The 22,230-nt window shown below is 47.4% G+C and overlaps 1 protein-coding gene across 1 annotated transcript in view; it reads left to right on the top strand.

Annotated features, from left to right (window-relative positions):
• LOC147701089 (uncharacterized) overlaps positions 1-22,230 on the top strand; it is a 546,834-nt gene that overhangs the window by 52,206 nt on the left and 472,398 nt on the right. Inside the window, 1 exon segment of the mRNA XM_086929303.1 lies at positions 11,814-11,821. Coding sequence (XP_086785429.1) covers positions 11,814-11,821 — 8 coding nt within the window.

The raw sequence follows: 22,230 nt of genomic DNA, 5'->3' as shown, positions 1-22,230 counted from the left end.
TCGTCTTCGCGCCCACCGGCACTCCTGGCACGGCGCAGATATGGGCCACTCTAGTGCAAACCACAAGTTCTCCAACCGCCGCCTCAGGTACCACAGGAGCCGGATAGGACAATTACTCGGGCCAGGCGCCTGTTTAACACCTCAGTTCCCGGGGGGCCCCGCCGTATCCACTCACCAGGGCTATGGATCCGGGCTGGTGACTCCGGGCGGGGATCACCAAACTAGAGGTCCCAGCTGCACCAAGGCCAGGCAGGCCGCAGATCTTCCGACACCCTTTCCAGTCGCAGGCCCCACCGCAAACACGGTGAGGAAAGGCAGGGGATCTCACTGTAGGTCGTCAGGAGCAGGCAGCCCCGGATCGTGGCCAGCCCAGGCTGCAAAGATCAAGGTCCCGGCTGCGCCCGGGCCACCAGGCCGCCCCTGCCGCTCCGGCCCCTTCGCCACGTCCACACCACCTGTAGGTCCAGCCAGGCCCCGGGAGGATAATCACTGGTCAAAGGTCCAACGTCAGCAGCGACCCCTTCCGGCGCCTCAGCCCCCACAGCGCCGGTCAACAAGAATGGAGGATGCAGCTCCCACCGGCAACGGAGCCGCCGCCAGTCCCAGTGGAGGGCAAGGTGTCTGCCCGCGGTGGGGGGCGCCGCGCCCCCGGAAGGCGGAGGGTGCCGCGGACAGCAGTACCAGAGTGTCCCAAAACCAGCGTGTATGTCCTCGGGCGGGGGCCGCCAAACTCGAGGCCCCGGCTCCGGCGAGGCCAGGCAGGCCGCAGCTCCTCTGAGGCCCCCCCCCGGTCCAGGCCCCCACCGCCGGCAATGGGAGGATCGGCAGGGCACTCCGCTGTGAGCCGCCGACGGCAGGCAGCCCCGGAACGCGGTCAGGGAGCGGCAGCGCCGGCTCCGTGTCAGGTCCCCACGTCGGGGACGCCAAAATTGAGGTCCCGGCTTGTCCGGCGGGCACCAGGCCGCTCGCGGCACTCACTCGCCCCACGGCCGCTGACGGTCTAGGCGCGTTGTCCCCAGCACCGGACGGTTCCCGGTGTCCTCCGCCAACACCACCCTTGATGCGGTGCACTTTTCGGGGTTCAGGGCCAGGATAAGTCCAGGATAATCGGCGGGCCGGCGGGAGCTCTTAGGCAGCCACGTCCGCCATGCTCGCCCGCTAAGCCACGCCCCTAAGTGGCATTTAATTTAATAAAGAAAACCATCTGTAGTGCTCCAAACCTTCAAGGTTTTGATCCCTTATCTTCCACTTGTGTTACTACTGATGCTAGTTCAAGTGGTTTGGGTTGTGTGTTAACGCAAGTCACAGAAAGTAATGGTGAAGTCATTATTGCTTTTCGTCTAGGTCACTAACTCCTTCTGAGCAAAAGTATTCAGTAATAGAAAGAGAGACTCTTGCAGTGGTTTGGAGTATAGAACATTTTAGAAATTTTTTGTGGGGAAAGGAGTTTTGCGTCAGAACTGATCACAAACCCCTCACAAAATTGTTGACTACTGATGGTTTATATAGAGCAACTGCCAGAATTGCCAGACTTTCTATGCACCTACAGGATTACTTATTTGAAATCCAGTATGTACCTGGGGCAAAGAATGTAATAGCTGATTGCTTGAGTAGACTTTCTTTACCTGTGACCAAAATTGATTCTAATTCTTGGAATGATTTTTCTGTTGCTAACATCATTCTTGATGGAAATTCTGATAATTGTATTTCTAAGGAACAATGGCTTGAAGCGGATGCTTTAGATTCATTATTAGCAGATGTTAAATCAAAAATTGTTAATGGTTGGTCTACTCTTGAAAAAAAAAAAAAATTATCAGAAAAACTCAGACCATTTTGGGAAGTAAGAGATGAACTTACTGTGTGTGAGGATTTTGTCTTGAGAGGTGATAAAGTAATTCCACCTACATCATTGAGAGATCAAATAATTTCCTTGTCGCATGAAGGACATCCTGGTATTTCACGTACTAACTGAAGGGTTAAAGACTCTTATTGGTGGCCTGGTGTAGACAAATCATTTGAGGTTAAAGTAAGATCTTGTATTAACTGTGAGATTTGAGACAAATCAAAGAAAACGTTTAACCCTCCTTTAGGTGTTGTTCATTCCCCTAATTTGCCCTGGGATGAGGTAGCTTTAGACATTATGGGCCCAATTGTTTGGTTTGATGATTCTACCAAATATATTATTGTGATTGTGGATTTGTTTTCTAGATGGTTTGAACTTAAAGTTGTAAACACAGTCAATACCAAATCAGTAATTGAATTTCTTAAATCCATTTTTTTGCAAGAAGGTTTTCCATCGTCATTATTGACTGACAATGGGGTACAGTTTAAGTCAAATGAAATGCTACAATTCCTTTCTTCGAATGGAATCAAACAAACTTTCACCCCATTATATCATCCTTCTTCAAATGGAGTAGTAGAAAGATTAAATAGAGTTATTAAAGGGACAATACAGTTATGTAGAAAATCAAAATTATCATGGGAAGATGAATGTAGGAAAATGCTGTGGTCATACCGTACTACTCTTCATCCTTCTTTAGGTAAAAGTCCTTTTTCTTTGATGCGTTGTCGAATTCCTTATTCTAAAACGAATCCTGGATGGATGAAGAGAGGAGGTATGTCTTTTTGTGATCTTAATGATGTAAAAAATGCTTTAACTCATTCTCAGATGAAGAACAAAACGTACTATGATAGTAAGCATGGTACTCGTCCCACGATTCACAAATTGGGCAATTGGTTTGTGTTAAAAATCCTCATAAAGTATCCAAGGGGTTCAGTAAATTTTCTCAACCAAGACAAATTTCTAAAATTCATCATAATTCTGTTACTCTTGACAACGGAGAGACTTGGCACATGAGTAATTTAGCGTTTGCAAATTGTAATGAGGATGAACTTATTCCATCTTCTCAGTCTGTGCCGTTTTCTCCGTTTTGGTGTTATGATAGCGACAATTCTGTTGTTGATCCACCTGTTGAGAATCCAAATGAAATTTCTTTAAGTGAGCTGTGTGTTCAACCTAACACTTTTCAAAGATCTAGTGGTAGAATTGTTAGAAGACCAGAGAGACACAATGAGTTTGTTTATTATTAAGGGAGTATGTGTAGTAATGCTGTGTTATCCTCTGTTAGTTAATAGAGTGTTGATAGTAGAGTCTTATGTGTGTTACAGAGTTTAGAGTATTAGGTATGTAATAGAGTTCTATCATTCTGTATTCTTGTATGTCATTGAATTCTGTGTAACGTACACTTTGAATGTAACTTGAAGATTTGAAGGTTGTACTCTGAAGCTTCTCCATTAAAGGAAGCTCAATTTACCTTCTAATTGATGTCCTGATTACTACACGCCATATGTGGAATTTTGCTGTTGGGTAATAATAGTGTATGTAGGTCTCCTCTTTGTCATGTCAGTTGAGACATACCAATCTCCTGCAGGTTACGTCCCGTCACACAATACGCTAGCCATTGTTACTGGCTTGCATACCAGTAAGATTTTAGGTCCGGGACCCCCAGCCCTCCTTGTTTAGTGTCTAATTGTAGCATTGTGATTCCAATGCACCTCCGACCCCTTCCACAGATTAAATCAATCAATAGGGAGGACAATAATTTAAATACCTGTGCCGGGACCGTAATGGGCAAATTAGTGAAATAATATAACAATCTAAGATGCATCACCATTTTGGCGATTGCCACCCTGCCCGCCACTGATACAGGCAGGAAAGTCCAGAACTTGATTTGGGACGTGATGGCAGTTATAGCAAGGCATCAGTTGCCATCTTGAAGATCTGTTGTTTCCCTGTATATATGGATTCCTAGGTATTTGAAAGTAGTAGGTGCTATTTGAACCGTCCATTTCCCGAAGCCTAGATGACCACTAACTGCCGTGTCAGTGAAGAAATGGACTTTGGACTTGTTTTCATTTATCGAGAGCCCGGAAAGGTCCGGTGTCGTGGAGGGCCTTGTGAGTGTGGGTTAGCATCTTGAAAGTGACCCTAACTTTGATGGGGAGCCAGTGGAGTGTGCGCAGGTGCTGCGAGATGTGGCAGTGTCTGTGCAGGTTGAGGACCAGTCTTGTGGCGGCGTTTTGGATGTTTTGTAGCTTGGGGGTGAGGGTTTTGTTTATTCCGGCATAGAGTGCAGTGCCATAGTCTAGCCTGCTGGTGACCAGGGCATGAGTGACGGTCTTTCTGTGTTCGAGGGGGATCCATATGAAGGTCTTACGTAGGCAGTGAAGGGTGTGGAAGCAGGAGGACGAGACGGAGTTGATCTGGCGGTCCATTTTGAGCTCTTAGTCCAGGATGGTTCCCAGGTTGCGTGCATGGTCAGTGGGGGTGGGCGAGCTTCTGAGGGCAGGGGGCCACCAGGTGTCGTTCCAGGCGTCTGGATTTGGGCACATGATGAGTACTTCTGTTTTGTTGGTGTTTAGTTGTAGGCAGCTGTTTTTCATCCATTTGGCGACGTTTCCATGCCTTCTCGAACATTGTGTCTGGCGGTGTTGGGTTTGTTGGATAGGGAGAGGATGAGTTGGGTGTCGTCTGTGTATGACACAATGTTGAGTCCATCGGTGCTGATGATGATGAGGGTGAGCGGAGCCATGTAGACGTTGAAGAGCATAGGGCTGGGGGACTCCGCAGGTGGTAGGTGTAGGGTCCGAGAGGAAAGGGGGGAGTCTGACCCGCTGCAATCTGCCAGAGAGGAAGAAGTGGATCCAGTCGAAGGCCTTGTCTTGGATACGTGTGTCATGGAGTCTGCGTATTAGGTTGCGGTGAAAGACTGTGTTGAATGCCGCTGAGAGGTCGAGGAGGATGAGGGATGCGGTTTCTCCTTTGTCCAGTAGGGTGCGGACGTCGTCTGTTGCGATGAGGAGGGTGGTTTCCGTACAGTGTTTTTGTCTGAAGCCGAATTGGGAGGATTCGAGGATGTTGTGCTCTTCGATGAATGTGGCGAGTTGGCTGTTGATGGCTTTCTCGATTACTTTCGCTGGGAACGGGAGCAGGGAGATGGGTCTGTAGTTTTTGAGGTCGGTGGGTACCGCTGAGGGTTTCTTCAAGAGGGTGTTGATCTCAGTTTGTTTCCAGTCATCATGGAATTGCCAGGGAGCAGTGGATGGTGTGGCAGAACATGAGTGCGATGATGTTGGCGGCTATGTTGAAAATGTGGTGGTGGTAGGGGCCCGTTGGGGCCCCGGAGTGGCTTGACTTCATAGTCTTCAGTGTGTCTTCGTGGTGAGGGTTGTCCAGTTGTCAATCTCTGGCTTCTGGGTGTTGGGGATGGTTGGTGAGGGTTCAGTGTGTCGGTACTCTTCGTTGAAGTTGTCGTAGATGCTCTTGATTTTGTGGTGGAAAAAGGTGCTGAGTTTGTCGCAGAGTTCTTTTGTTCTTTTGAAGGAAGGATGTCGGTGGACTTGCTGGTGGGTTGGGCGAACTCCTTGATGATGTTGAAGAGTTCTTTGCTGTCTTGTGCATGAGTGGAAATTCTGTCTTCAATTGCTTTTTTCCTCGTTTTTCTGATGAGTTGGTGGTGGGTGTTGGTGGCGGCTCTGAAGTTGTTGTGGGCTTCTGTGAATTTGGTGCTTTTCCAGGCCTTTTTGAGGTGGCATCAAGTCATTCTGGGCTCTCAAAGTTCGGTGGTGAACTATCTAGCTTTCTTGGCGCGGTTGTTGTGTTTGTTTTTCTTGAGAGGGGCTTTGGTGTTGGCGCGTCGTTGTTTTCCGTGATGGTTGGGGTGGAGTTGCTGAGTAATGAGGTTAACTGGTCATCAGTGATTCTGGTCCAGTTTCTTCATGGGAACAGGTGCTGGTGTCTGTGGATGGTGGGTGTTCTGAAGGTGAAGTGGACGTATAGATGGTCAGTCCATGGGAGTTCGGTGGTGTGGCTGAAGGTGATGGAGTTTCTTGTTGTGAAGAGGGGGTCGAGGGTGTGCCCTGCTGAGTGCGTGGGTTCTGTCATGATCTGGCGGAGTCCAATGTTGTGGAGGTTGTCCGGGAGGGATGTGGTACTGGGATACAGTTGCTTGTTGAGGTGGAAGTTGAGTTCTCCCTGTAGGGTGTAGTTGGTGGACGTGTTGGCATGTGGGGAGATGATGTCCGTGATGGAGTTGGTGGAAAGTCTGCGGGGTACAGGGGGTCGGTAGATGAGGGTTCCTCGGAGGGTGGGGGTAGGGCTGGCCAGTATCTTGAAGTGAAGGTGTTCCATCAGGTCTGTGGGCTCGTCAGGGAGTGTGCTCAGGCGAAGGGTGGATTTGTGGACGATGGCGTTTCCTCCTCCCAGGCGGTCCTTCCTGGAGATCTTGTATCCTTGGGGAATGGCAATGGCGATGTCCGGTCCCGAGGTGGTGTTGGTCCAGGTTTCAGTACAGAATGCTACGTCTGGGGTAGTGCTGTTGAGGAGGTCACAGATTTTGGTGGGGTGTTTGTGGAGGGAACGGACATTGAGGGGGATGCATTGCAGGGTCTTCGGTTCAGCTGTGCTGGCAGCGGTGACAGCTTAAGGGTCCGTGGTTTTCGGCTGGTGATGCTAGCTTGCAGTTGTTGTTGCGGCCTGGGTTAGGAGCGTGGAGTGTCACTGGGTCATAGCATTGGCGGTGCAGAGATCCAGGGTTCCTGCCGTTAGTCGCAGTCGGGTCGCGGATGGGCATAGAAGGGCTTGCCTTTGGCACCCCGGCGACACAGCCGCCATTAGGTAGGGTAGGGCTGGACAGCTGTGAGGAGGGAACGGGGAGGGGAACTGGATTGGGCCAGTCGCACTGGTCATGCTGGGGGGAGGGGCCGCTTGGGAAACAGATGCTGTGAAAAACGGGGTGAAAAAGGCAAAAGGAAAAAGGCAAAAATAGAGAGAAAGGTGCAAATAAGGCAGCAAACGTGCAAGAGAGAGTGGAGGAAAGACAAGGGACACAGGAGAGTGAAAGGGGGAGATTGAGATGAGGGTAAAAACGAGTGAAAAACAGAGAAAAGACACAGAAGGAGAGTGAAGGGGGAAGCTTGAAATGAGGGAAAAACAACAGAAAATGGAGGAAAGACCCAGAGAAGAGTGAAGGGGGGAAATAAAAGTGAGGGAGAAAACGTGTGAAAAAGGAAAGAAAAAGCGGAACAAGAGAATGGAAACAGAGATCCACCAGGGAGGAGGCGCAGGTGAAACCTGCGGGTGGAGGAAGGCCTCGAACACCAACACTCAAGAATGCAGGGGCTCAGAGGAAGGCCTCACTTAATGGTGGAACTGCGAGGGAGGGAGAGCAATTTCACCGACAATGAGTCAGCGGTCGAGCAACACTGTACTGCTGCGAAAAATGCTGTACGTGCCCGCGCTGTAGGGTTTAGGTATAATAGCCTCACCCACTTTATGTAGTCCTCTGGTATGTTAAATCTGGACATACATATAATTCTAATGTATGGAATCAAAGGCCTGACGTAAATCAAGCAAAATGCAGCCCCCTTACATTCCAAGAGCTGTACTTATATCTGCTAGGAGGTGTCATCAGGTTCTGATCTATTGTGAACAAAGAGGATACTAGGCCAATCTGGAGTCACATAAACTGAAGCTGAGCCTGCAGAACTATAAAAACTCCCCAATATGTTCCCCCAGAGAACAGCAGAGGACCAAACCATAACAAAAAGTTCAACAGGAACTCTACATAAACAATACATAAACAATACCACAGTGCAGTCACCCTAGAGGGGGTGGCAACCACCACGGTCATAACACACATTACCCCATATTTAGTTACATTATTCTCATCGCTCCAGCACAAGCCCCATCACCGTGAAATAAGCATAAAGAACGGGGTTACCAAGTGTCATTGTGAACATTGAGTCATACTAATCAATACTTCATACTATACCAACTTCCGGAGGGCCTATCATACCACCTCAATAGTCATTCGCAGTCTGTGGAGTAACTAATGGAAATAATGTTAGACTGGTTTATTTATTTACTTACTCATTTGTATGGAGGAGCGAATCATCCCCAGGGGGATCTCTCGGGGCCTGGAGGAGTCATACAATATTGCCGAGAAATCATTTAAATAGCCAGGTCTTAAGAAGCTTTTTAAAGTGGCGGAAATTGGTGCAAGCCCAGATCTCGTCCGGCAAGGTGTTCCAAAGTGTGGGGGCTAAATACGAAAAAGCCCTACCACCCATCCTTGCCTTCCTGATTCTCCGTACACAGAGCAGGTTACGACTGCTGGATCTCAGCAGTCCTGTGGGCTGGTACCGTTCGATCTTCTTCATCATGTAGGCTGGTCCCATCCCATGGAGGGATTTAAAAAACAGACATAACAATTTAAAAATAGACCTCTTTCTGATAGGGAGCCAATGCAGTAGGCGCAGAAGGGGTAGAGAGGGGCTCCAAGCAGGCTTGTTGAGGGCGAGGCGGGCTGCCGTGTTTTGAACCACTTGTAATTTAGAAGCCAGATACTCCCTCATCCCAACCAACAGTGAGTTGCCATAGTCCAGTCGGCTAACCAAGAGTGACTGGATCAGAGTCTGTCTGGCCGCAAGCGGAATTCACGGTTAAATCCTTCTGAGCATTCTCATGGTTCCAAAACAGGTACTTGTCAACGATTTTGCCGGCTCTTCCATTGATAGAGTATTATCAAGTAAGTTTAGTAACTTCAGGGCTCTTTTCAATAGGGACTATCAGCTGGGTGTCATCTGCATAGAATACAGTTTCAAACCCGCAATTTCTAATGATTGAGGCGGGGGGGGCACATATATGTTAAACAAAGTGGGGCTCAAAATTCAGCCCTGTGGTACCCCTTTATCCTCACTAGTGGTTTGAGAAACAAATGAGCCCAGCTGGACACATTGTGTTCTACCCGTCAGAAAGCTCTGGATCTAATTGAAGGCCCCGCCTCGAACACCAAACTCACGCAACCGGTCCAAAAGGATCCAGTAAGAGATGGTGTCAAAGGCTGCCGACAAATCCAACAGAACCAACATGACGGGGATATCCCTATCCAAGGACATCCTTAACGTATCCGTGACCTCCAACAGTGCGGCCTCCGTGCTATGGGAGGCACGAAATCCTGACTCAGAGGTATCCAGTATGTTGTTCTGTTACAGATACTGGGAGAGATGCAGATTGACTACTGTCTCCATGATCTTTGCACAACAAGGGAGAAGAGAAATGAGTCTAAAATTCTGAAGGTTGGCGGGGTCAGCCAACGGCTTCTTGAGCAGGGGTTTTATGCACGCACTTTTCCATTTACGAGTAACAGTGGACGTGGCCAGCGAGAAATTACAAACGTCCGAGAGGATTTCAGAAAGAACAGGGGATACCGCTGACATGACAAAGGGGGGCGCCAAGTCTGAAGGGCAGCCAGATTTATCTTGCATTAAAAGGGAGCTGACTTCTTTCCCAGTGACATTGGGAATAAGTTATAATCTTGATGGACTATGATCATCCTGAGAGGGAGCGTTGCCGTGCGTGCCCTCTTCCGGGCCAAATGCACAATAGATCACATCAATTTTGTTGATAAAATGGCTCCCTAGGTTCCCACACAGTGTCTGAGCAGGCGGTGGGAACAGATTATCAGACTTTGGGTTAGTAAATTCCTTTAAGACCGAGAACAGTTCCAGGGAAGAGTTTTTAGCTTCCATGATACTGGAGCCTAAGTAGGATCTCCTAGCTGTGTTACAGCTACATAAATAGGCTCTATGCACAGTTTGATAGAGTTCTTCATCCTGCTCCAGCTTGGATTTCCTCCATCTTCTCTCCTTAACCCTGCAGGAGGTTTTCTCTCTTCTGAGATTGTCTGTATAGCAAGGGGCGGGTGCCACCCTCTCCTGAGTCCTAACCCTCTTAAATATAGCAATAGAGTCTAAGGCGTTGGTAATGGCGATGTCCCCATCATCGTCCCTCTCCAATACAGGAGAGACAAAGGCCCTGCTTAAGGCAGCCGGAGTCACCCTTTTCCAGGGTCTACGGAGCTCCTTATGACTGGGTGGGGGGCTAGATTGTTTCATACACACCCACGAGAAACTTAGTGCTGAGTAATCTGTCTAGCCCATCTTCTGCGGAGGTTTCACCACCACCTCGCCGATGTTGGTAAAGACAGTGTCCAGCACATACCAGCCACATGTGAGTGGCACTAGTGATTCTGGGGAAAAGATCTAAAGATTCCATTGCTGCCACCAAACATGCAGATTCCCGACCGGAGAGAGCTTCCAGATGATGGTTAAAGTCGCCTACCAGTAGGAACCTGTCAGTTTGGAGCATGTACGGGGCTAGCATTTCTAACAAGGTGGAGCAAAACTCTCTCTTGTTTCCTCCCGGCGGGTGGTACACTAATGCACCCGATCACTCTGTATCCCGCAGTACCCTAAATATCAATAACTTTAGGTTGAGGGAGGAGACAGTGTCTAAAGTTTTATTATGGTAGGGGGCACGAGTTGCAATAGCCAACCGCCCCCGCCTTCCAGGTCTGTCCAAACGGATGACTGCATAGTCAGCTGGAAATGCTGTTGCCAATGCAGGCGTCGCTTCATTATTCAACCAAGTTTCGGTAAATAGACAGATGTCAGGCCTGGTCTCATCTAGTAAGTCCCAGATTTCAGCCACATGCTTTGGAATTGAACGTACACTGGGGTAGAGACCTTTAAAGAGTACTTGACACCCTCCTCCCATGTCCCTCTTATTCCTCTCCTCCGGCCCATGTCGCAAAGGTTTGAGGGGAAAGTGAGATGATGGGTTGAAATGAATAGGTACACCTTTCTCCCTTGCCCACCCACACCCCAGGCACCTCCCTGTCAGAAAGGCGTTTCCCTCTAAAAAGTTGGTTAGTCCTCCTCTACACTGTACCAAATGCCCCAGCTCAACCAATCTCTCCTCGGAGTAGATCCGCCTAAGCGGCAAAGATCTCTAGGTATTGGCGGGCAGCAATCCCTGACAGCTGGCAGCGTCCAGGCGCGGACGGGAATGTGTGAACTTTATAGCTGGAAAGCCACCTAAAAGAGCGCTAACCGCTCCTGGGAAAGCAAATGGGCGGGCTATCTCCACAACAAACAATCGGAATACCGATTGCGGTGGACCGGAGAGCAATCCTTACTGTATGGCAAAAGAAGACTCAGACGCCCTTCCCAGTCCCCAATAAGTATTTTATTAAAAGATAAAAGGTTTCACAAGTACACACTATCCAAATTTAAAATAAGACACACAGTTCACCAGGATACGCTCAGCGCGAATGTATGCATCTCTGCTGTGCGGCCGGGAATGCGTGAGCTTTATAGCTGGGAAGCCAGCTACGAGAGCGCTAACCGCTCATGAGAAAGCAAATGGGCGGCTCTCTCCACAATAAACAATCGGAATACCGATTGCGATGGACAGGAGAGCCGGCCTTACTGCACGGCAGAAGTAGACTCCGACGCCCTTCCCAGTCCCAATAAGTATTTTTTTTAAAAGATAAAAGGTCTCACAAGTACAGACTATCCAAATTCCCAATAAGACACACAGTTCACCAGGATACGCTCAGCGCGAATGTATGCATCTCTGGTTTCAGAGTCTGAACGAAATGTGACCTCGTCCGAGGAGCGGATAGACACCACACAGGTCTGGGCATCATGTTTTGCCAGGGCTGCTGATGTTATGTTATAAGGGAATTTATATCGCGCACTAATACTCTGGAGTGTCCTGGCGCGTAAGTGGACAGTGGCAGAAGATGTCAGAAGAGCCTCCTTCTGGCTGCACGAGATCTGTTCCAGAGATGGGCTCACACTAGGCGCATCGCCATGGCGTCGATTCTCCTCCATGTTGACTGCATCTTCACGTTGTGACAAGGATCGTGCGGAGTTGCTCGGCAGGATCGAGTTCTGGGAGACAGGAGGTGTGAAGGTGATCTTTAGCCAGTCTGCCACTTCCTCAGGGTTATCAAAAAATATCATTTTCTGGCCAGAAATGACTTTCAAATGGGGACGGAAAAAGTAAGGCGTACTTCAGATTGTGTGCTCTCAGTTTGTTTTTAACATCCTGAAAAGTAGCTCTCACTTTCTGAATCACCAGTGTAAAATTCGGGTATTGGGCGATCGTTTTATTCTCGAAGTGGATAGGGGCATTCTCTCTTGCAGCACGTAATATTGTGTCCTGGTCCTCATAATTCAAAATGCGTGATATTAGTGGTCTGGGTGGCCCTACCGGAAGGGGAAGTCTGGGCGGCACTCTGTGTGCCCTCTCCACACTATAGAGATCCGTCACACCCTCCTTAGCTTCATGTACTCGCAGCCAGTTTTCCACAAACTGGGTGGGATTACGGCCCTCACTCTTTTCCGGTATTCCCAGTATACGGACATTATTTCTGCGTGATCTCCCTTCAGCATCATCCACCCTGTCTTGAAGCCCCCGTAGCAGGCATAGTAGTCAGTCAGTCATAATACTTTTATTTGATTTCATTAAAATCATAAAAGTGTATACAAACCACTATAATACATTTTAAATACAACTTGGGGAAAGTTTGATAATGCTCAAAGTACGTGCGTAAGGCAATCGCATGCTTAAGATGCGACGAGCAATAGCTTTAAAAATATCTGATTGTGAAATAAAATATTATTCTGAATATTTTACAAACAATATAATGCTAGATGGCAAGGCTAATTAAAAATTGAGCAGGCCGTTCAGTTCTGGACTGCTCCAGTTATTTCAATTGCTTTTTTATCCAGTTCCTTTGCCGCCATTTGCCAGAAGGTTATGGCTCTGCAAGATAGTTGAATTGACGAGCCTCCGAGACATAGTATGACTGCCCCTCTGCATGCCCTTGATTGTGCCTTCCTCAGCAACTCGCGGAGCAATGTTTTTCGCATTTCTAGTAATGAGGGGCAAAAACATAGCAGGTGTAGCGGTGACTGTTCTCCTTGTCCACAGAGGCGGCATTCTTTGATCAGCGAGCTGCATATCCACTTCGGAGTTAAGTCTTTCGTGGGAAAAGAGCCCAGTCGCAGTAACGCCAAAAAGTGCTTTTTATGATGGGAAAAGTGTTCAGATAGGTATGCTTGGGGCTTCAGCAACTGATATGATTGTATTATGCCCCATGCATGACTTTTCATGGCAAAGGTAGTTTTGTCCATTAGCAAAGAGACCTGTTTAATTGCGTTATTCGCTGCTGTTTTGAATCCAGAGTATGTGGGAATTGAGAGCCATGATTCTTCTAGTTGAAGGGCCAGAAGTGACTCTTTTAAGATGGTAACAATTGAATTCTTTAGCCTGGCTTGTTTTTCTATCTCTTTCCAACAGAAGTGGGCCAGGGTGTTATCATCGGCTTCGCTCATCCGCCAATAATAATTAGCCATTGCCCCTTGTCTAGCTATCTGGTTTTTGAAGCCATATTCCAATTGAATTTGAGCCTGAGAGATATATTGGGGAATTGAAAACAGTCTCTTGAAGAGACTGGACTGTGCTAGATTTAGGACTGTGTCATCTTTTGTTTTAAAAACTTCTGACCCGTAGGATATGGAAGGGAGGAATTTAGCAGCAATTACTTTAAGGAGATGGCCTGTTGAGCAGCCTGTTAGCTTCTTCTGAACAGTTTTAAAGGCGAAGACGAGTTGTTTTGCTTTCGTTTTGCCTTGTTCCATTGTAGCTTAAAATTTAGATTATGATCAAGATGAAACCCCAGGTATTTATACGAATCCACCTGGGATATTGGGTTTGCATCTAAATTCCAAGTAAATTGACCTTTTTTCCTATTTTTCCGGTGTTTTGAAAAGCATAGCACCTTTGTTTTTTTATCATTAATTGAAAGTTGGGCGGAAGTAATCTAGGCACCTAATTGAGATATCGATCTCTGTAGACCTATAGGTGTTTGGGCTAGGAGGACTTTGTCATCCGCGTATTGGAGACTAGGTATCGATGTTTTGCCCAGTTTGGGGGGGTCGGTTTGTGTAAGTTGGAGGCATTTCTCAAGGTCTGCAGTATAAATGCTAAATAGGCAGGGAGCCGTAACACACCCCTGTTTTAGTCCATTTGATGTATAAATCTTTTTTGTTAGAGTACGCCTGTCGCCTATTTTTATTTGAACCCATTTGTGCGAGTAAAAGTTGATTATGGCTTCTAGTAGTTTTCTGGGCACCCCCCAACTTTGCATTTTGGCCCATAATTTTGCCCTCGGAATGTTATCGAATGCTGCTTTGAGATCGATGAAGCATGCATACAAGGTGCAGGATTTTGCATAGGCTTGATTGGCTAGAAGAGTTACCGCCGAGATGTTTGTGAGGGTGCCCATTCCTGCCCGAAATTCCCTTTGCGTTTTTGGCATCAAGTTGTACGATCCACCCAATCCTCTAGATCTAGCAACAAGTTTGATGCGTATATCTTGGCCTCAACGTCGATTAATGCAATCATTCTATAATTGGAGGGGTCAGCGCGAGGGCCTGATTTGTATATAGGATTTATAATGCTTCCTCGCCATGAATCCAGGATTAAGACAGTTACTAGAGCTTGTGTAAAAAGTGGGGTCAGAATACCGCTCCAGAACGATGGGCCCTTCCGTGTTTGGCAGACCATTGGGTCCCCTAGCTCCCTCTGGGCTTAGATTTTTTATGATCTTATAGACCTGGTCTTGCGTGAACTGGCTAGCAAATTCCTGTGGGAGTGGCCTAGGTGATTCAGCGACTATTCCTACTTGGGATCCCGCATTCTCAGGTTGCCTCCCATGAGTTGTTAGAAGTGGGGTGGAGGCTGCATTATATGTTTGATCAATACGGGCTCGCCAAGTATCCTCCATTACATCCGAGTTGAAGTGTCGGTTCTGGCCATTTGACAGCTGGTTGATTATACCCCAGAAGAGTCTGGCGTCTCCTTTCTTGCTGGCATGGAGGAGTTTCGCCCATGTGAGTTCTCTATAATCTCGCTTGGCTACCTTGATGTTCATTTTGAATTCCTTTCTGTTTTTTTTCTATTAAGCTTAGGGTCTCTTGGGTGGATTCTTGACTGCAGGTTCTTAGACGTCTTAAATATATATTCAGTTGTTTTTTGTTTGTTTCTGTAGGCTGTTTGTGAACCATGCTGCCCCAAATGAACCTCCTACTTTGCTCGCTTTGCCCCGTCTTGGGAGTTCTTTGTCTAGTTTGAGAACAAAGGATTCCCATGCCTCTATCATTTTTGATGCTCTCCAAGAGGGTGGTACATACGCCCATTATGTCACCAATAGTTTCCTTTTTCCAGGTAAGGTGCTTTAGGTTAAAACATTCAGATTGTGAAGACATCACCTTATTTGTTATTAGTCTTGGTGTATTTGTGAGTAGTTTGAAAATTTGTGGTAAATGATCACTTTCTGCTCTATCTTGTATTTGAAAATTCGAAATGTATGGTAAAATATCATAGTCTGTAAAAGTGTAGTCAATGATTGAGCCTGTTTTTTGTGTAACCCTTGTACAGGCTGGAGGGTGGTTGATCAGACCACGTGTGTTCAGCATGTGCATTGAGAGTTCTTCCAAAAGAGCTGCACAAATATTACAGTGGAAATCTTGTCGTTTGCTGACATATGGGCTGCCAATTTTACTTTTTTCCCTCCATGAAGTAGGTTCATATTGAAGTCTCCCGACAGTATGATGTTAGAGTGCGGGTGAGCGAGTTTGAGGGTGGCTAATGCGGCACGTAATTTCTCCACTCTTGACCTCTTTAGTTGGAAGCGGGATGGATATAAACATTCAATATTAACAAGCTATAAGAGGGCGACACAACTATTTTAATGCACAACATCCAGGTTGAATCAAGATCTATGGCGATAACATGCCATGGGATGTTAGTTGAAACAAAGGTGCAGAGTCCTCCTTTTGCTCTTCCGTGTTTGGAGACTCTCTTAGCCGGATTTAGAAGTTCTTTGAAACCTACTATTGGATTAAAATTTGCCTGCCATGTTTCTTGGAGGAGAAGTAGATCATATTGGTTGATGAATTCCATAAAATCAGGGTCTTCCAGTTTTGCATTTAGGCCGTTCACATTCCAGGAACAGATGTCACAACCTTGGTTCAAAATTTGGGCTTTGGAATATGGTGTTCATGCCATGGTATTGCTGTTCCCGGCTCTATTCATCTGCCTGGTGCCTAAAGGCCTAACTGCTTCTGTGATGGTGATTTTTCTTAAACTTTGGGTTATTACCTTCGTTGGGCTGTCCTGTTCTGGGCCTTTGGCTCCTCTGAGCAAGCCCTCTGTCTAGTTGGGTGGTTAAAATGGGCTTGGGTAGCAGTTGAAAGAGGGCTTTTTTACCTCAATGCCCCATTTGTCGAGTAAATCCTGTTGCAGCCAGATCTGCTCAATGATGGAGCTGTCAAGGAAGGTGACTGTGCTGATCTCTTGGCCAATTGGATTGAAGTTTGGTCTAAACTCTATGCTTTCTATGTTGCTGGTGTTAATATGACACAGAGATGGAAGGGCTTTAAATACTTTCAATAGTGCGCTTCTGTTGAGGATGTCATGAGGTCCCCTTGAAACGTAATGGGGAATAAAATCCAACTTCTGATCGTGGTTGAAGTTGGCGGGTCCTCTTTCGGTAACCGGGCTCTAATTGGATTGCAGATCCACAGTGATTCGCTCTAGGTCTGATAGCCTTTTCCATGCTGGTGACGGAACCGCTCCGTCACCAGCCTCGGTCGAGCTGTGCTGATGACGGAGCGGTTCCGTCACGGCCCGCTCGGCGCGCCTGTGCAGGGCTGATTCCGCGCCTGCGTGGCGCGTTCTATTGAGCGGGCGGGGCAATGACGAGACCGCTCTGTCACAAGCACAGCGCGCCCGAGGCTCGTGACGGAGCGGTTCCGTTACGAGCATCGGAGCGCCGCAGCGAAGGTGATAAGAACGAAATCTGGTGATTACTTATGCAATTTTGTAATGAGTTATCATTGCTCATGATGGAGTTCGATACACTACCTCCCTGTCCTGGAGTGTTTGTTGTTTCTGTTTTCGGCCTCTCTCTTCGCTTTCTGTTGTTTTTGGCACAATGGCCTCCTTCAAGCTATTTATTGTAGGTTCTTTTGTGTTGTTGCTTAGCTTGAGCTTCTTGGTTTGTGTAGCCTGAGTTGTAAGATGTTGTGTTCCCTTCCGCTCAGCCGGGTTGAATATTCCATCACTGGTTAGAGGCGGCAGACCCGAGAGCAGAGGACGGCCCGGGACCAGGGTTCGATTCCCGGCGCGGCAGGTTTCTGGACCAGGGTCAGCGGACTCGATAATTTTCTCGCCTCGGTGCCCACTCTGATCAGCGATCACACTCGGCAACTCTGGGCATTAGCTTGCCTAATCTTCACTAACGGCCCCACCAGACCGCCGGGGATGCCTGGTCTCACCCTGGAGATACCCATTAAGGGACCATCTCTCAGGGAAGCCAGGAAGGGTTTCGCAGCGGTCGAAGCGCCTTGGGACCCTCCGGGTAAGTAGTGCGCTATATAAATGCCTATACATACATTACATACCTTTGCAGGTGGAATTTTTTCCGCTGTGTGCGATTTTTGAGTGCTTCGAGCAGCAAACAATTCTGTCGGGGGAGTGAAGTGGTCCTCAGTAGTTGATTTGCTGACGACTGATTGGTGTTAACCTTGGGTGAGATGGATGGGGCACTCATAGGTCCCGGTCCATTCAGTTGTTGAAATGTATCCGTAATTGCTTGAGTTTTTTCTGTGATAGACTCTGTTGCTTTATTGTTAGGGGCTCTCTGAGTACTGAGACATTCCTGGACAACTTCCCTCAATGGTTCTGTTGCTTTCTTGGGGGAAGGTGCGGTCTTCATTGGCGCGCTGCTAACGGCCCCCAATATTTCCGTCATTAGGGTTGGAACTGTTGCCAGTTGGTCTATTATTTGGGTGCAGTGGCAATGACATGGTTGGTATGTTGTTTCGTGATCTTGCTGCACCCTCGTGATCAAGTTGTTGAGGTTTTGCAACTTTTGTTCGACCCCCTGGACATAGTTTGCTAAAATGTTTAGAAAGTCTACCTTTGTGTCTAACTTATCAGCATGGTAGTTCATCGCTTTGCCGATAGTATGCAGGGTGTTTAGCAGGTGTCGCCAAACTGATGGTGGAGGGTGACTGTGTAATCCTTCTAAATGTGAACTAACACGTTGTTCTTCGTAAAAGGGCCTGTCCGGGAATGGAGGATCCGTAAGGTCTGGCGTGCCAAGGATCTTGCTGGGTTGAACCTTATTTTGGACAGGGACAGCAAAGGAGACATTTCCAGGATGTTGAACGTGACTTAATTGTCATCGTATTTGATGAGGTTCGGGATTTTCTGCCCAGTTTGATTTTCCTTTTGCGGTGAAATGATTAGGAGACTGAATTTATCTTGTTTGTTGCAATTGTTGAAAGTTATTTTTGTCGTACCAGAGTCATCTAGAGATTGGGATACTGATTGCTCTTCCGTGTTTATATTTAATAAAGAATTTGCGGTGTTGTAAGTTTCTGGGTGGTTGGGATTGCCTCTAGATTTCCAAATATGATTTGTTGTTGTTGCTGTAATTGTGTTTTTAAGGTGGACGGGTGACCATAGACTTGTGCCTCAACTACTTGCAGGTTACTGCGCTGGTCGTAGTGCCATGAATTTTGAAGTATGGTTATTGATGTCTGTAAATCCCGGGTTTCTTTTTTTGTAGTCAATTGAAGGTCGGAACACATGCCCCGCTGTTCGTCTATTTCCCTCCCGCCCCTGTTAGGGCTACCTTCGTCGGAGGGATTTGTATTAGCTCTCCTCAGGGGGTCAGTGATGTTCTTGGTGGTGTTCCTGACCTTGGGAAGGTTGAAAATAAGTGGATCAATACTATGATCGCGACTCCTGCTTTGCTCAGTAGATTTGATGGCTGCTTTTAGAAAATCGGTAATCAGTGCCCATTTGCTGCTGTTTGGACATGAATGGTGCCTGGTGGGTGCTGATGGAGTGACTATCTTGACACCTTTTTTGGTAACCCATGAGGTGGATTCTGTGACCTTTTTACTTGTTGCTGCCTTATTACTTTCCGCTCCTGTGGTGGGCGTAGTTGCTGTTGCTGCAAGAGTGGCTGTGACTGTGACTGTAGCTGTGGCTTCAGCCCTCACTTTGGGCCGCAGTTCTCTGTTTTCGGACCTTGACCCTGCTTGGTTCACTCCCTCTGGTGTGGTTCCAGTTGTGGTTTCTAGTTCTCCTGGCACTCCGGCCGAGCTGGTGTTATGCTCTTTAACTGGCGCCGGGGAACCCGCAATTTCCTTCCCCTGTGTTGGGTGGAGTAGCGTTTTCTTTCCCCCTTTTTCTCCTCCTCTCGTCCTCTTTGACATCATTCTGGGATGTTTTCCTGCTACGGGACCGGGATAGAGATGAGCTGTTGGCTGTGTACTAATCAAACTTTTTGCAGTTGCAGTATATATATGTTTGGGAGTGAAAGCTTGATGGAGAACAGCAGGCCTGGGGTTTCCAGGAGTCGAGAGATTGGGAGATTGAGGGCTGGGCTCTCCTGGGCACTTCACTCCTCTGCCTGCCACTTGGGGGCCACACTCCCTCTCGCACTCTCCCGCTCACTCTCTTCCTCACCGGCTTGCCTGTTTCCTTACGCCACGTCTTGCTGTGGTTTTTTTTGTCAAAGAAAGCACTCCTCCTCTCTGTCTTCAGCTCGGTGTTTATCTCATGCCCTGAATCAGGTGGGCTGTCCTGCACGATTCACTTATCTGACCCACGCAGGTAGTGCAGCCAGCCTACTTCCAACTCCTAGCTTAGTCATAAGTGCTGGCTCAAAGTTGCTTCTTCTGGCTTGGGGTTGTACTGTTGAGCCTCTTTGCCCTCTGGCGCTCTGCCTTGCTGCTATGGGGCTGTGCCTTTCAGCCTCTCTGCCGCTCTGCCGCACGCCACCGTGGCCCCCCGACCGGCAGCTGTTCGATACATTGCGAGTGGAGCTGAACAAAGCTTGCTCCCTGCTATGCCTCCCTCTCGGTCCGAATAGAAGTGATTAGAGATGCATTGCAGGCGATTTGCGGCTTGGAATGCAGGACCGGCGAGATCAGCCACGGGCCTCTGCCGGTGAACGGGATCTCCCGCTGAGGCCCGTTCAAGTGAAGTCCATGGCACCTGGGGCTGAGGGGCTATGGGGGCTGGCAGTAGGGCCGGCAGTGGGAGGCAGCGGTTTGGTGTCCTTGTTCCTCGCTCCTCGCTTCTCACTCTCTTCTCCTCTGCAAAACGCAAAAAAGTGGCGTAGTAGTTTTTCCATTTGGGACGTATGCATAGTTTGTTGCGGGATCAAATCATCTAGAGTAAGTTTGTAGACTTTTACCATATCTGCCAGTTTCTTGTGGTCCGCTTGTAAGAGATTGAGGCTAGTAGAGAGTGACCCTATTTGCGTTTTAATCGCTGTACTTGAATTGATTTCTTTTAGTTTTAAGTCTAGCTTATCAGTGTGTTGTTCAGCTCCTATGGGCGGTACCACAGCGTATCGAAGCCATGCGCCTGATCTTCGCTCATTGTAGTATGTGTGTCATCAGTTCAAATTCAAATTCAAATTGACTTTATTTCGGATATATTGCAATCCATAAAAGTACACAGCATTAAACAATTCATAGTAAAAACATTGCAATAATTACAAAGTCAAACTGGATTACATACAACACATATATAACTTAAAAGAGTGCATAGACAAAATCAGTACAAGAGAAAGTGCAAGTTGTGCCCACATACAAAAAAGTGCATTAGTGCATTGGGCTGCAGATCATTCACAATTATTCATCTAAACATTTTCTTAATTTCATAGTTAGTTTTAAGAATTCTAACACCTGGAGGACACTATCAGGGTGCAACAGCTGTAAGTACATAAGGGCGGGCCTGATTTGCTTAAAATTTAATTTCTTTAAAAGAGTAACAAGATACCGCCTACGGGGATATTCATAAAATGCACATAAAAATATAAAATGCAGCATATCCTGTGGAGACTTCCCGTCGCAGCCACAGGGAGCTGCAGGTTTCTTAAAAATGTCCGACACAGGTCTAATTAAAAAATGGTGAAAGATGTTGAACCTGAACCGGGTCAGCAAGAATTTCTCATGGGAGGTAAAGTGGCATGTTAGATACATTTCCATAGAGTCACAAGTTCTCAGCATTATATACTTTCTAACATTGGGTTTCGTGAGCTCAACTTCATCTCTTAAAGCATTACAATCCATGAAAAAAGCTCTCTTAATTGCTGCGACATCCCCCTTAACTATGTCCCTCGGGTTGTCAAACAGGTTCAGGCGACCAAGCTTCAAAATTTGGGTCTTCAGATATTTAATCCGAGGTAAACGCTTTGCATGATCGAGCGATACAAGATCTTCCACTATCTGGTGGGTTAAAGGAATTTCATCACTTAGCCATAATTTTACCCAACATAACAGTGGTTTCAATTTAACAATATCAGATAAGTACAGACAACCAAGCTCTTCATGTACAGCTAAATTCGATGTGCTACCTGGGACACATAACAGGCGCTTTAAAAAGTTATTTTCAACTATTTGTAGTTGTTCGCCGTTTGTGTGGCCCCATATCTCGCTTCCATATACTGCGGTGGCTATGGATTTTGCATTATATAGTTTCATCATAGCCACATTTGGCTTTTTCCCCAGTTTTGGAGGCGAAGTTGAAGATGGAGGCATTTACGCTAGTCATTTCCCCCTTCTTCTTGGCCAACTGTGGGGCCCAACTGAGCTTCGTATCAAATAAAACACCCAAATATGAGAACGTCTGGGTGGTGGGGATCAAAACATCATTCAATTTAAAATTGAACTTCTTTTTAGGTTGACGGCCAACATGCATTATGTAAGATTTAGAGTTGTTGACCATAAGGTCCCTATCAGACATAAAATTATTAAAAGCAATCAAAAGTGCCTGGAGATCTATTTCTGTGTCATCAGTTGTAGGGGGGTCGGCCTGTCTGACCCTGGTGCGACCCATGATGTAGAGGAGGGGTGACCCCACACAACAACTCCCTCCGGAACCACAAGCGGGGAAACCCGCCCTCGCTCCACTTACTGTAGCTTGGAGTCTGGCAGCAGCACTGACCATCCAAGCCTGACTGCACTGGAATGTATGCAAATCGGGGGTCACTATCCCAGCTATGTTCTAGGACACTGCACCTTGGAGGCATCAGATAACTGATGGACGCACACACAGGAGCCACACCAAGTCCCTGTAGATACATCCGTGTGTTGGAGACAGTCTTGCCGTACTGTGGTGGTGCGGTGGCTTGCGCTCGCAGGGCAACAGCGCAGTCAGACCTCATCAATAGAAACTGGTGCACCCGGGCCCCAGTACTGTTTGCAGTTTGCCACCTCGTCAGA

Source organism: Lissotriton vulgaris, chromosome 7, assembly GCF_964263255.1.
Source record: "Lissotriton vulgaris chromosome 7, aLisVul1.2, whole genome shotgun sequence".
Taxonomy (NCBI): Eukaryota; Metazoa; Chordata; class Amphibia; order Caudata; family Salamandridae; genus Lissotriton; species Lissotriton vulgaris.
Note: the sequence above shows the minus strand (reverse complement) of the source record. Positions and strands in the feature narration are given on the sequence as shown.